We start from the raw sequence: 16093 nt of genomic DNA, 5'->3' as shown, positions 1-16093 counted from the left end.
CAAAGTCTTTCTTTAAAGTGAATTTCGTTTTTTTATTAATTTTATCTTAATTTTAATCAATGTTTCATCTGGATTTAATAAATAAGAAGTAGTCTAAATATAGTAGAAAATAAATAATCATGACACAGAGGCGCGGGCGAGTGAACTGGACTCTTGTCTCATAAATGAACCGAAACTCAGCGTAAGGTATGCTACTTGCCTCACAGACATGAGAAATATATAGAAAGCTTGAAATGTCTACTTTTAAACAGAACAATTCATAACGAAAGAAAACAGACTGCTCTCTGCTTATGAAATGTGCATTTCTCTCTGGCGCGTCCTGAGAAGATCGCGACGCATCGTCAACTTCATCTTTGCAGTAGACACAGAAAACACTTGTTTATTAATAAACAATTAAAATGTCTCCTAGCTTTTTATGACATATTAATAATCATTTGCATTTGATTATTCAGGTTCTTTGTGACAGCTTTTAGATGCTTTATTCGCAACGCCACCCACATGTTGAACGCGTCACACCGCATCAGCACCGAAAACATGATTTTTTTTTCGTGATACGAGCCGAATCGTAGGTTTGATCTATCGTTACAGCCCTAGTAAGATGAGAAAGCAAGAGTTTATGGTTTAAAAAACAAACAAACAATGGCTATCTGAACATCTTTGCCAAGCACAAACCAGTACAGAAGTAGGCTAATCAATAAATTATCGGGGAGGGTCATGCCTTTTTTCACAATCATTTTGGAGGGTCATAGAAAAAATTATTGCTGGCGAAGGGAGGGTAATGTCTTTTTTGACAACAGATCTCAAAACTTCTCCGGTGGCCCCTTAAATAAATAACGAACAGTCCCTAAATGTACATTTTTGACAATTCTTTTTCCACTTTTGATGTCATTTCTAGCGAGAAATTACTAGTATAGTAAATAAACATTCACTTCGTTATCACCAATACTCACCCTATTTTGTTGTAGATCATTAAACTGTTACAGTGCTTTAGAAATCAGTTTTGTGAGGTAGCCTGCACCTGTAAAATAAAACAGTCAAACTCCATACATTTACAGATTTGTTTTACAGTGTACCTTTGTGTACAAATGCTGCCTGCAAAGTCATTGCCTGATAGGGCAGTGAGGCAACAAGTCAGCTACCTAACTTTCAGTTGCAGCCCTTGTTAAAGACCAGACCGACTGAATGTGAAGTGTGTGCTCATAGTGCTCTTGATGAGGCTGCTGATTGGTGCCAGGTGGTACCAGATCAGTAATTGTAATATCATGTGGGCTGTGAGTGTGTAGGAACAAACAGGCAGGCAAAGGACACATAAAGGTGACTCTTAAAAGTCATAATTATGACAAAAATGTTGACTTTTAATCTCAAAACAATGACAATTATGACCAGTGTTAGGGAAGTTAGTTTTTAAAGTAATGTGTCACAATATTGCGTTACTCCCTAAAAAAGTAACTATTTGTTACTTACAAACACAGAACGTTGGCACAACGCACCCAACCTTCTACAACTTTTTAACAACATGGCCAAAAGGTTGCTATAACTACGTTGTGTGGTGAAAGTTGTTACAGCGTTGTCACAATGTTGACATTAAACCACTGTTCAGGGCCATTGCTTAAGGTTGAGCCTAATGGTGTCTTGACAACCACTGGACTACATTATGTACTCGTCACTGTCCTGAAGCGCGAAAATCAGCCTTTTAAATTCCAACTGCATGCCTGTTGGGCTTATTCTTCATCGAGCAAGGATACGTGAGTATTGCAGCTGAAGTAATTACCTCAGCTAAATATAGATACGTAATTATTCAAACACAACCTACAACTTCATTTTCAAATGTGATGTAGCCTCGCTTGCACTGTTTAGTTTTTCATTTTATTTGTCTGCTATTTAGTCTCATTTGTTTCTTTCGTTTCCTGGACTGATTCCGGTTACCGACCTTGGCTTTCGACTACGCTCCCCTGTCTGCCATGTACAGAACCCGGTTTTGTTCATTAAATGTTCTGATCTTTGCCTTTTATGTGTTATTTATTATACTTAAATTTGTAATTTCGTTTATTAATTTTTTTTATTTTTTCACAAATGTATGACTTTTGGAAGTGCAATTTGATTAGACTACCATGCAGTTTTAATAAAGTTGAATTAACGTAACCTTCTGTCAGTTTCACTCTTCAAAGTGTACGCTTGCAGGTGTTGATTATAATTAGGCTAATTTACTGATAGCCTGTGGTGGATTTTTAATAGATAAAATAGTAAACGGTATATTAAACTAACCATGTTTCTAACATCTAACCTTACTTCTTTTTTTTTGGCCTAACATGATAACACTTTGAAACACAATGTACTAAAACGTTCTGTCCTGTGTTTTAGAATGTTGTTGTGTTGCCATACCCCTTTTACTTTGGTTGTGTGAGTGTATAAATAACAAATTTGGGAATTGAAACTACACAGTAGCCTGGCTAACGTCAGACCTCGAGAATGTGTTGGACCTCTTCTCATTGAGACGTGGTCTGGGAACCACATGTTCATTTTCTCGTATTTGAGGCGTGGTTTACGAATGCCCAGAGCCGTTTATTGGGCGCTACGAATGTCTATCAAATGCGCCTGTATGTAGCTCATAGCCAATCGTTTCAGTTATACCAGATGATGTAGAGCGACAGAAATTCGACGAGGAAGAAGACGAAATAAACTTGCGTTCTAAACTACTTAGAACACTATCTAAGGCTGCATCGAAAGGTAACTTTGCGTCTGATGCCATGTTGGATCCATAGATATAAACAAACTGCTTCGGTGTGTTGCATAGACGACGTTCTGTGATTGGTCCCCTCGCTGAGGCGAAAATCTGGTCCATGGAATCCAGGCTGCCTAGCAGCGTGAATAAAATCGCGCTGCGCACAAGGCAGCATGGGGAAACCCAGGCTAACTAGACAGATGACTAAATTTGAATTGCCAATTGTGATTAACAATGAAGTAATCATTAAAGCAAAGTTTGCTTTACCTAGTAACAGAAGGGTTTGTCTATGAAACCCAATCAAATTGTGGGGAAATTATGTAATGCAGCATGACATTTTTGCCATACTTCCTTATTCTATAAAAACTGTTGTATTCTTTTAGCTGGTGGGATTCTCAATGGAATTTTTCTGAGATCCTCCGGCCTTGCTTCTTCTTGGGGGAAATTCTCTGAGAACTGCTCAAGAGATCCTCCGGCCGTGATTAAAGCATTTGAAGGACATTTGCTGAGGTCTGTTTATTGATTATTCCTGCGCAGGAAGTAAGCTAGTTACGGGAAAAGGTATTAGCACCCAGCCAACGTTGATGTGTAGACGCGCTAGAGTATAGGATTAGACTCAGCCGACGTCAATGTGTAGACGCGCTAGGGTATAGGGTTGTACTCCGGTATAGGCCCAGGTAGACTTAGGTCAGATGAGATAGGACTTAGTTAGGTTTATGGAAAAATCTACGACAAGCCATTAATTAATAATAAGGATAAACAATATTTAAAAAGTATAGAATTATCTAACATCTGGCTATTTAAAAATTAACCTCAAAACATGCTAAAATGCTAAATGGGGGATATCTATATGCCTATCCAGCATAAAAAATAGTAATAATAAAATAAAAAAAATGTCAGAACATCATTTCTCAGTTGCTACAGCTCTGTCGTGTCTTACAATTCAACGTTGTTACAATGTTGCGAGCATGTAGACAGCGGTTGTTGCCACGGCAGAAATGCAACATTTTATGTCATCATTTAAATGTCACATTTGTCACTATTTATGGCATAATTTGTCATAATTATTTACTATATGCTTTTTTTTTTGTCCTATGTGGAGGAAATGGGCTTCCATAATTATGAGATTTAAAATGGCATGTAAAAAGCTTGTAAGTTGCAACAAGGGCAGAAGTCTTGGGTGAATGGAGCTGTGGAGTGATCACTGAAGTACTATTGGAATCATCATCAGAGGAATTAAAAAGAAATGTGGGTCAAGGAGAAACCAGGCATGTGCAGGTGAATGTGGAATGAATAGCTGAAGAGAAGTGTGTAAGCGAAAGAGGAGAAGAGCATGTGAAAGTGAGCAATGACTGTTTGGAGAGGAGAAACGTGGAGAGGGTGCTGGGTTAAGTGTTGCAACTGTTGCATGTTAGGGCTGTGAAATCATATAACGCACAGTGTAAATGCAACAAGTGTGAGCTAAATATAGTGTATCATATGCAGAAGTGGTGAAAGCTGTTGAAATGAGGATCAAATGGAAGGGAAAGGAGAGTAATGTCAGAAACTGTACAAAAGTACATGGACGTTATTGCTTGGCTAGTGCACTGCAAATGGGTGATTATGTTGTGTTAACCTGCATTCTTGCTATAACTGTGGTGTTGATAACACACCTCAGTACTCAAGCTATACCGTTACTTTCAAATATCTGTGCCATGATGACTTGAATATACAGCAAGCTTCATTGCATGGAACTTATCATATTTCACTAAAACGTCTGTGTTACATCTGCCATAATAGACCAAGGACCCCTTGTTGGACAGATACTGAGCAGTTGTTAAATATTATGTGGAACTGAGTATTGTATTATAAGCCTGGCCTATAACCTAATATGCGTATATATTTATGTATTTACATAATTTATTATGCTTCCATTAAATAATCTTTTTTGTTTTTGATGAACGGAATATTGGGAAATAATTTTTTACTTACATTTTCAAAGAAATATTATAAGAGAATTTTAATTTTTGTTGAAGCAGTATATCCATCTCATCTTGTAAACCGATAAGATGGATATAGTAAAAGTACCTGAGAGATTCTTAGATGCAAAAGAGCTGGTGTTATTGACTTATGCGATAGTTCAGACACTGGAAGAGGAGATGGGTTTCAGGCACATAACACATTATGGAAATAGTAGCAATTAAGGTTTACTGTTAAATGCTGTATATTTTCCAATATTAAGTTCCCTTGTGATTTCTGTTGGGATAAGGAGGGGGACTCATCGAAAGCCATCAGAGGTCACAGAAGAGGGCACTGTTGAGACGCTTTTCGCCTAAAGAGATCAAGATAAAAATGGGAAGACCTATCTAGATTTAATGGAAGCGGAATAAGCAATAATACATAACCAATGATTCTTGATACCTTTGAATCTTCTGTATTATTCCATAGAAAGAAATCTTATTTAAAAAAAAAAATCGTTGTAGGCTATAGACTATTCAGTAGGCCTATCTTCTTATTAGTGATTTCTCTTTTTGCTTTATATATATATATATATATATATATATATGTATATTTGTTTTATGTTTAATACAAATAATGATGTTTGTGATGTTGATTTGTATTGTAATGTGATGTCATCGCTACTGTTGATGTCAACAACTATTTGATATTAATTAAAGGACAAAATAAAACATATTTTAATGTTATTGCAAAATAAACAAATAGTCTGACTCGCTGCTTTATGGAGTGGGCGGTGCTGTGTGTTTTGGCGCGATTTCCAATTAGATTTCTGGCGAATCCAAGAAGAAACAGTCTTTTGGATAATGAGTAGGCCTACGTGTAGCTCTTCCCCGGTAATTCCTTCTCTGTTTCTTTTTACATTTACATTTACATTTAGTCATTTAGCAGACGCTTTTGTCCGAAGCGACTTACAAATTAGGACTAAATTAAGCGAGTCATCGTGAAGAGGCAAGAAACAACGCAAGAAGTGCTCAAAATACGAAGTTCAGGCATTGTTCAGAGTAGCATAAGCCCGATAAGCGAGGATTTAAAGGAAAAAGGAGATATTTATTTTATTAAATTTTTTTATGAGGTTAAGTGCTCACGGAAGAGATGGGTTTTCAGCTGTCTTTTGAAAGTTGTCAGGGATTCTGCATTCCGGATGAGGGTGGGGAGATCATTCCACCAGCATGGAACTGTGAATGAGAATGTTCTGGAAAGTGATTTTGTGGCTTTCTGTGATGGAACCACGAGACGTCGCTCGTTGACCGATCGTAGGCTTCTGGTAGGGATGTAGACTCGTAGGAGCTAGTGAAAGTAGGAGGGAGCTGAGCCTGTGATAGATCTGTAAGCAAGCGTCAATGCCTTGAACTTGATGCGAGCTTTATTTACCTTTTTAAGAGGTAAATAGATGAAATCGCATAGCTTTCTCTAAAATGAACATGTCATGCCAAACATACCTTATACAACAAGCAGATAGGCACTCAATGTATTATATTACAATATGTTTCCTCTCAGTAGTTCATTTAGCATACTGAATCGTCCTTGACTTCCATTGAAACAGCCTCTGTCGCTTTAAGCGGAGTTTGGCTCCCTCTCGAGGAGGGGATTTGCAGCGAGCGTCTTGTCACGTGACCTAAATTAATATTCAGTAGTTATATTCTCCTTACAGCAAATCAAGTACGTCGACCGTGACGTAAGTATCTTAATATTCATGAGTCAAGCCTTCGCCATAGTAGACGCCCGGGCGGTACTGGTACATTGACTGGCTGAGCCTTATGTGTGTGAGGAGGGGAGATGATGGATGCGCCGCCGCTGACTACCGGCTGTGGTACTGAACATTTCAAATATAACACTCGAGTCGACTAGTTTTGAATGGCAACGATTTCACTGAGGAAAGCAGCATATGAGATGATTGTTTAAATGTTGAAGGTATTGTTGTATGAGTAATTGTGTTTATTTGTGCAGTGAGTGAGATGGAGGCCGGTGGAGATGAAGAGGGAGAGGCTCGGGAGGAGAGCAAGGAGGTGAGAGAAGATGCATGCATAAAAGAATAGACTATATTTTTAGTGCCTTCGCGTCTATTTAGTATAAACAATCTCTGTTAATGAACATACATTATTCTGTATGTAGTGTGTAAAGGGATGTGGCTGTGTGAGTTAACCGGCGTTTTAATCCATTCGAGGGTTGACACCCTTTTCATGTGACAGGGTCTGCGCATCTTTTGTATTTCATATAAGAATGCAGATCATACAGATGATGACCTTAAAGGAAAAATATTCATTAGTTTGCTTTGACACACATCATTGCAGATAACACATAATCATGCATTTTCATATTTCGGATGTGGCTCCATATTCATAATATTTCTAATTCTTGAATGAAACGTTCAAAATAAACTGCATTTATTTAAATTTACGAACGTATTGATGGTTTATAGTGACACTAAGGTTTCAGGTATCAGTGGACCACTATTTGTGTGGCAAGGCAACACTATTTAAATGCGTTTGCAATGTGAAGGAGAATTATGTGGTTTACTTAGAAAGATGCCAGGAGGTTTTCCAGAGCATTGCACCACTGTCGCTAAATCTGACAAAGCCCAAAAGTATAATACTTACAGTGTAGGACCTAAGACAGGTGCATTCGTTTTGGGACACAAGACATCCTTTATGGCAGATTGATATCCAGAATAAACTAGCAGGAACATACAGTCCTACATACCCTCACATCTGCAGAAGTCTGGTTCAGTAACTCAAATTGCAGAGCAACCTGTCAGAGAACCACAACACTGATATTTATTTGCAGGTTGGATCATTTTATGAAACACTATTGTGTTAAATGTAATACTATGTGATTTTCAGTACATTTGTTTTGAACACTACAGTTCAAAAGTTTGTGGTTGGTAAGAATTTTTTATGTTTTTTTTAAGTATGTTTTTTAAAAATCCTCCTAAATTCATTCTAAAATGCTGATTTGCCGCTCAAGAAACCATTTCTTATTATCAATGTTGAAAACAGTTGTGCTGCTTAAAGGGATAGTTCACTCAAAAATGAAAATTGGACATTAATTACTCACCCTCAAGTCGTTAATAATTTTGTTCATCTTCGGAACACAAATTAAGATCTTTTGATGAAATCTGAGAGCTTTCTGTCCCTCCATTGACAGCTACGCAACTGATACTTTGACGCTTCAAAACCAATCCATATGAATTGAGCTGTTTAAAGGGTTAGTTCACCCAAAAATGAAAATTCTGTCAGTAATTACTCACCCTCATGTTGTTCCAACCGCGTAAGACCTTCGTTCATCTTCGGAACACAAATTAAGATATTTTTGATGAAATCTGAGCCATGTCTCACTCCTCCATAGGCTTCTATGTGACCGAAACTTGCTGGCCCAGAAAAGTTATTAAAGAGATCGTTTATATAGTCCAAGTGACTACAGTGGCTCAATCTTAAGTATATCAAGCGACGAGAATACTTTTTGTGCGCAAAAACAAACAAAAATAACGACTTTATTCCACTATTCATTTCCTTCTCTCTGGACCTCTAGTTGGTTCGCGTAGTGTTTTTGCGCAGCGCGTCTGTGTTACACGTCATCACGTAGGCTCACTATTGGCCGACGCCGGTCATGTGTGTGATGCGTGATGACGTGCAACACAGACGCGCAACGCAAAAACACTACGAGGCCCAGAGAGAAGGAAATGAATAGTAGAATAAAGTCGTTATTTTTGTTTGTTTTTGCGCACAAAAAGTATTCTCGTCGCTTGATATACTTAAGATTGAGCTACTGGAGTCACTTGGACTATATTAACAATCTCTTTAATAACTTTTCTGGGCCAGCAAGTTTCGGTCACATAGCAGCCTATGGAGGAGTGAGACATGGCTCAGATTTCATCAAAAATATCTTAATTTGTGTTCCGAAGATGAACGAAGGTCTTACGCGGTTGGAACAACATGAGGGTGAGTAATTACTGACAGAATTTTCATTTTTGGGTGAACTAACCCTTTAATAAAAAAAATTCTGAAGAGACTTGATCGCTTTATATGATGAACAGATTGAATTCAGGCTTTTATTCACATAAACCTTCATCACCTCATACATCAGTTGTGGTAAATGGAAGCTCAGGCATGCTTGCTTAACAAGCAAGAACCAGTTAGGTTCATTCTTGTGTGACGCAGCGTGTTTGAGCTTCTGCAGAAACCAATGAGCTTTGTTCTTTCATATACACTGAAAACATTTTATTTTTTTGGCTGCTTGTTCAAATTGCTTCATTAAAATGAACTTAAAGGGATGGTTCGGAGTAAAATCAACCTAGGGTCCTTTGCACCATGACCTCGATCCAAACACCCCCCCAGAAGCCTTTTTCCCCTTGGTCGAACATTATTAAAGTTAGAGCTTATTTGGAGAAATCAGCCGGATGGCTTAGTGCAAGTGCTAATGGATCCAAGGATGTATCTCGTAAATTACTCCACTAGTAATGCCCAGAATGGTACCAAACTTATACAGTAGTACAAATAGGTTCTGTACTCATAAAACGAGGCATTGGAAAGTTTGTAAGTACATCAGGAGTTTATTTAAATAACACTTGCCTGGCGGCTCATGCTACTGCTAACTTGGACGTCGAGGTCACTTCAGTGGTTTGGGAAAAGCCTATAAAAGTCCTAGCAGAAAGCGATGCATAAGGATGTAGTGTAACAATGCCCAGTTCCAGGAATGCACTAATATTTTGTTGGTAGTACCAGTTTGCAACAATTATTAGTTAACACCAAGTTGTTAACACTTCGGAAAAAAGAATAATTTGTCGTTACACTACATCTTTATGCATCGCTTTCTGCCAGGACTTTTACGTGCTCCCAAATCATGGAAGTGACCTCGGAGTTTAAAGAATCATTTTTAAAGTGTAGATTCGTTTTACGGTCTCTTTATGATCTTTTTGAAGCATCAAAGTGTAAGTTGTGTAGCTGTCAATGGAGGGACAGAAATCTCTCAGATTTCATCAAAAAGATCTTCATTTGTGTTCATGGTGAGTAACTGATGACAGAATTTTCATTTTTGGGTAAACTAACCCTTTAATATTTTTTTGTGGAAACCATGATAGATATATTTTTTCTTGACTCTGATGAATAGAAAATTCAAAAAAAAAAAAAAAGTAGAAACCTTTTCTAACATTATACATGTCTTTCTGTCACTTTTGATCAATTTAATGGATCCTTGCTAAATAAAATTATTGATTTATTTGAAAAAATCTTACTGACCCCAAACGTTTGAATGAAATTGCATATATAATGTTTCTTGTTGTGTTTTTTTAGTGCCAGAGACTCGTTGCAGAGAGAGATGAGGCTGAAAGGCAACTCAAGCACATTAAACGAGGTAAGATCAAGAAACCTGACAGTTGTGAAAGAATGTAAAGTCATCTTCTGCTTTTTTTTTCTTTGTAAGGTATGTTTGTCATTCAAAGTGGGAAGGATAATATTGTAACGTGTAGTATAGAGCAGATTCTGTTTATAGGTGCGGTACATAATCACTTGGATGTCATTAGTGGTAAAGCATCAGATTCATTTTCTGATCATCTGTATTGACCAGAGGTCACCAATCAGATTCATGCGGTCCAGATCCCGGCTCAGTCTGGACCACAAATCAATTCTTACAAATTAATACAATTATAAATAGCTTTTTTTTTATAGCACCCCACCAAAAGTCTTGAGGTCACATGAAACTGAAGTTACAATAGCCATTTTGTCTATTATGACGTATATCCAAGTGAAACGGCTTCTCGGACAAGAAAAAAATGTAGGTTCGGACTTGATATTGTCCATCAGGAATTGATTGGATGGTTGTGGTTTGCTATTGCTGTGATGTCATGTGAGTGACAGGTTGTCCCGTCCTCACGCCAGTAAACATTATCAGAGATGAGATCTTGCTGCAAGAGGGAGGGCAAGTTATTTAAATTGAAGATTACAAGATTTAATCTCCTCCAATTCTCCTTGGTATACCCTGTACCCATACATCACCTTTTTACAAAGATGAAGAGGTGAAGATGATCTCACTTGACTCATCCCACTAAACTGACGCTTGGTGTTGTCTTATCTCATTTCCTATCCCCTCACCCTCACCCATATCACCGTTACCTGAGGGCTCTTCTGAATGGTCTATTATAGGTGTTAGCAGGTGTTCCAGTCTCCATGGCTACTGGGAGCCAACCGTGGAGATGCATTAGTGTTAAGGTGACCTTACCTGCTTCCATTCCATTTTGTGACATGTAAGGAAACCCATCCTCAGTTAACTAGCTAATTTGTTAGCACTCTGACAACACTCGAGCGGCTGCCAGGAGCTGAATCTGGAAAGTGTTCTCAGGTGAGAAAATGTTAATTCTTCTCTGCAAGATTGAAATTAGGGTTTCATTTGACAGGGTTTCACTTGCTTTTTCATAAAAAAGGCCCAATGTTGAACTTTTACACTTATGTTTATATAGTGAATGTGTGCAGTGAGGAGTATTTTTAACGCAGATTCAACTCTAAGTGTCTATTATTTATGTAGAAAATAGTAAAGAGAGCCTGTTTTTAATTCTTTGGGGACACATTCTTTTTTGCTGGAGTTTTATTGGTAATATGGTATGAACAGACTTTTGTGCAATTACTACGGTTAATTGTTACCACACATTTTCTTAATCATAAAATTTATTCAAGTGTGGGAGATCAGTATATAATTTTACCTGGAAGCCTATTCGGTAAATCATTGTGAATATTAGTTATTGTGCATAACTGAATATTGAGATGAATCCAGATTTATTTTAGACTAGTTTTGCTTCTGCTTTTAGGTTATGCTTGCTGCTCTTTTTTTATTGGTGTCCTGGAATTGTCAGACCTTCCCTAGGGAAGCAACGTAGAGCAGCTGTATTCAGCTCTCATCACTGTCTTGTTATATCACTAAATTATTAAAAATCACCAATTATGAATTATTTATCATTAGAAAATGAATAGGCACCTTCCTTTCAACCTTCCATTGTAGTTCATGCCAAACCCCTCATGCGCTTTCATATTATTTCTGAACTGCATGTCACCTTGAATACAGTTTAGTGGAAATATATTCAATATGAATGTCTTGTAAAATGTAATGTTCACAAAATGCATGGTATTTTCACAATTACCTTGTGAGTTATGTTAGGCTTGTGCACCACTCTCGGTCATTTTTCTATGTTTTGACAGTGCATTTATTTTATAACCTCACTAAATGGCACAAACATGACACAGCAAATGTCACTGTAGTTTGCCCTACTTGCTGACATACAGGACAATAGTCTTGTGCAGAGTGCATGTGATTGGTCTGTGTTCTATTTAATGATTGGCTGCTGCAGGGGAACTGCTGTTGAGTATCTGGGAGGTGCTGGATCTGTGTCTGGCAAAGCAGCTGTCTCCCACCTCCTCTTTGGGACGCTTCATTAAGAATACCCTCTGCACTTATGCAAATTAAAACAGGCCCGTGTGTCAAGCTATCGGCCCCATTACTCAGCTAATTTACCTTTAAGCTTTCCATATCTTACAGTTTGTGTGTGGAAAGAGTGGTATAAAAATGAATGCTGTTAGCATTTTAATGCAGTCTACACATCCGCCCTGCGTTTGAAGTAGATTATAGGTTGCAAGCACAGACACAATTAGTCCTGGAGTTGAAATCAAAATTGCTGGGTGATTAAACCTGAACTCTCACGGTTTATTAAAAGCGCTTAATCGCTGTGATCAAAATTGGAATGGAAGTGCTTCAGACTAAAGCCAGCCTAACATTTTCTTAAAGTGGCAGACAAATGCTTGTTTTAAGCAGCTGTTTTCTGTCTGCTAAGGATGCTACTGCATTACTTTAAGCTTTCGTCTCTGTTCGACTGACTCCGCAGAGCCATATTTTGTTCATGCAGCATTAAGCGTGGTGGACTTGCTGACCTAGAATCTGCACAAAGAAGAAAGCCCAGAAGCAGCGCTCTCTCGGTCAATCATTGGAAGCCAAATGAGATGAGCAGATGAGTTTGGACTGATCTGCAAGGGAAAGAGAGAGCCACACCCCTTTTATTGTCCTGCTTTATTTTCATGGGCCGCACGTGCAAACTGACTCGGTGTCAGATGCAGAATTAATGAATGACCCAGATGCAGTGTTGGGGTAACGCATTACAAGTAAAACGAGTTACGTAATCAGATTACTTTTTCAAGTAACCAGTAAAGTAATGCATTACTTTTAAATTTACAATGAAATATCTGAGTTACTTTTTCAAATAAGTATTAACAAGTATAACATGATGCTAATTGTAGTTCTAGACTAAAAGTGAGCATACATTTACTCATCTTACTTGCACAAAAACAGATTCAGTATTCCTTAAAATGAGTAAAAACTGTGAAATGCAAACTCGGGATATTACCCAAACCTGCAATAATTAAATTTACATAAAACATATACTGTATACTTTATGTATTTAATCTCACTTTATTAACCAACGCGTTTGCTGCTGATCCAATTCAGCCATACTAATAATCAAAAATGGCTTTAGATAAACATCCCATTTGTGTTTCATTGTTTTTGTTTTTATTGCTGAAGTTAGAGTTTTGAACTTTCTTCTCTTGCGTCCTGTTCTTCTGCAATACAGAACGGCAGCACATCTGAAAGGTTCGTTTGAGCTGCGCCCTCTACTGTACAGGTGTGAATTTGCATTTCCTTCAGCCTGTGGCTTATTCATTTCACTTTTGGTGTGAAAGGGCCTTTACGTTTGCCAAAAATACAACTTAACCCCCAAAACAAGCAAGCTCATCCCAAGTGAGAAAAAATAACGCAACACATTACTTTCCATAAAAAGTAATTAAGTAATTAAATTAGTTACCTTTTTAGGGAGTAACACAATATTGTAATGCATTACTTTCCCCAATACTGCCCAGATCGAGGTCATTTTGCTTTTATTGTAACTTACAAATGGCAGATCTGGTGATTTATACAGTATTTGGCTAGTTGAGGTGAAATTTCAAGCAGTTTCTACCATGTTCAGTGGTGTGATTTTGGTTTAAAACTAATTATTATATATTCATCTTCATGTCCTTATGTTAATTGAGAAATGTCGACAAACCTTTTATCTAGATTTGATTACATGATGTACAGTATGCTTGTAGACAATAGCAAGCATTATGCGTTGGGTCAGTGGCTGTGATGGATCAATAAGCTAAAAAATGGATGGAACTGATTTTTGATTTAAAAATTTTTATGGACTTTTGCTATACTGAATTATACTTTGCTATACTATTTTGATTTTAGGTTTAAGCAAGTGCTCTGATTAAAGCTGTGTAAAGAGATTAAAGCTGTGAACTTCACACGCCCCTGCCAGGTCATTCTCTCACTGGCTCTGCAGAGCTGCTCACTGCCGCACTGATGCCCATCCTGCATATTTAACAGGAATGAAGAAACAGGTGTCTAAATCCTGCTGCATTTGATTATCCAATAGGATAATGTGAATTGATATTAGGGGTGCACGATATATCAAATCAATATCGTTATCGCGATATCACGTTGCTCGATATCATATCGAAAGTCTCGCGATATTTATGCGATATTTTGTTTATGATGCGTCCTGTCCGACATGCACCGTTGCATTTCCCCCGACTGATTTCCTGGTTCTACTTATCTACTTTTCCTGGTTCTATCAAGGAGAGGGTTTAACTTTTCATGCTACAGATTTCCAACAGTGGTCAGAAAGAACAGGGGAGACACTTTGTTTCACTTCTCCCTTGCTCTACCACACAGTCCCCACAACACACACACTTGCCAGCTTGACGCACACACCAGCGCGCAAGTATAAACATCAGGCCACCTGGCCACTTCATGCGTTATCACAGATCGGATAGCTATCTAATTTATCAAAACGATTCCTTTTACACCTGTTCACATAAATGTGTTTTTTGCAAAACGGATATAAATTCGATCTTCAATTCCCGCGCTATATGCAGATTTAATGGAGTTCACGTCACCGAACACAGTTATGAGCTGCATTATATATATCATCAGCTAAAATGTCAAAATCAAATACCGCACTAATAGAGAACGGCAACAGCCCTGGTAAGATCATTTCACTTCTTTACTTTTAATGAAGATACTTGTGTGTAAAGCGTCTGCAACTTACTTTCACTTTGATTTGCGATAGTTTGCACGTTGGCTTGACCGGTAGATGCTCAGCTGATCATGCGGTGATGCGTGTTGCAGACGTAGCGTCGTCATATCTGGCCATAACATGCCATGTAGCCTATAGCACGTTCTCACACGTTTATTTTTTTGTGTTTTTTGGAGGAGTACATTTTACATATGTGGTTTCAACAACCAGATGCATTTACACTTCGTCCAGTTTCGTCTGGAATGCGGCCCAGATCTCCTCCTGAAGTGGTTTCAGCGATCAGATTCAAATCCGTCTCGAATGCGCTCAATAAACCCTATGTTGTAAGGAAACTTGTTTTATTTGTTATGAATCTATTTTGATGCGTTTTCCCCTAACTTTTGTAGTTTTACGTATGTTTAAAAATATCGAAATTCATATCGATATCGCAATATTCATTATCTTCTTCTTCTTCGTCCTAGCGTTTGTCCCGCGCAGGTGCAGGGTCCGCTTTTTGGCAGGCTGCTCTCCATCTATTCCGGTCCGTAGTGTCCTCCGGGGCGACTTGCACGTCCTTCATATCTTGGTTGATCCGGTCCATCCATCTCATCTTTGGGCGGCCACGTGGTCGCTTACCGGGTAGGTCAAGGCGCATAGCTGTCTTCGCCACTGAGTTCTCATGGCTGCGTGTTACATGGCCATACCAGCGGAGACGAGCCTCGAGAATCTTCTCCGTAATCGGCGCTATTCCCATCCGCTTCCTGACGTTGATGTTCATGACGTGGTCTAGCCTTGTCAGCCCGAGTGACCAGCGGAGCATACGCATTTCCATGGCGTGTAGAAGCTGGCCATGTTTGGCAGTCGCTGGCCAACACTCAGCGCCATACAGGGCGACAGGGCGTACAATGATCTTATAGATTTTGGACTTTAGGCGGATGGGCATTCGGCGATCGCATAGCACTCCCGTGACTTGGCGCCACTTTGACCAGGCAGCACTCACACGTGCGCGGACATCTGGGAGGGTGTCGCCGTTCGATGAGAGTATTGATCCGAGGTACTTGAAGTGTTGAACTTTCTTTAGATCCGTTCCGTCTATGCCAATGGTACCATCAGTCTGGGGGCCACACTCTAGGTACTCCGACTTTGCGAGGTTGAGTTGCAAGCCATTTGCATCCAGGCGATCTTTCCACTGCTGCCCTTGGTCTTGGAGGTCTTGCCGCTCCCTGTTGGCGAGGAACACATCATCGGCATAGAGTAAGGACCATGGATGGGGCGTCTGGAGG

At 38.8% G+C, this 16093-nt stretch overlaps 1 protein-coding gene across 1 annotated transcript in view; it reads left to right on the top strand.

The window, feature by feature from the left end:
- Positions 1–1226: 1226 nt before the first annotated feature.
- shtn3 (shootin 3) overlaps positions 1227–16093 on the top strand; it is a 42236-nt gene continuing 27369 nt past the window's right edge. Inside the window, exons 1-4 of the mRNA XM_081382396.1 lie at positions 1227–1314; positions 6372–6530; positions 6668–6726; positions 10009–10069. Coding sequence (XP_081238522.1) covers positions 6497–6530; positions 6668–6726; positions 10009–10069 — 154 coding nt within the window. The 5' untranslated portion in view covers positions 1227–1314; positions 6372–6496. The remainder of the gene's footprint in view (positions 1315–6371; positions 6531–6667; positions 6727–10008; positions 10070–16093) is intronic.

This window comes from Scardinius erythrophthalmus (assembly GCF_964197995.2).
Source record: "Scardinius erythrophthalmus genome assembly, chromosome: 13".
Lineage (NCBI taxonomy): Eukaryota > Metazoa > Chordata > Actinopteri > Cypriniformes > Leuciscidae > Scardinius > Scardinius erythrophthalmus.
This window is presented reverse-complemented; position numbering and strand designations above follow the sequence as displayed.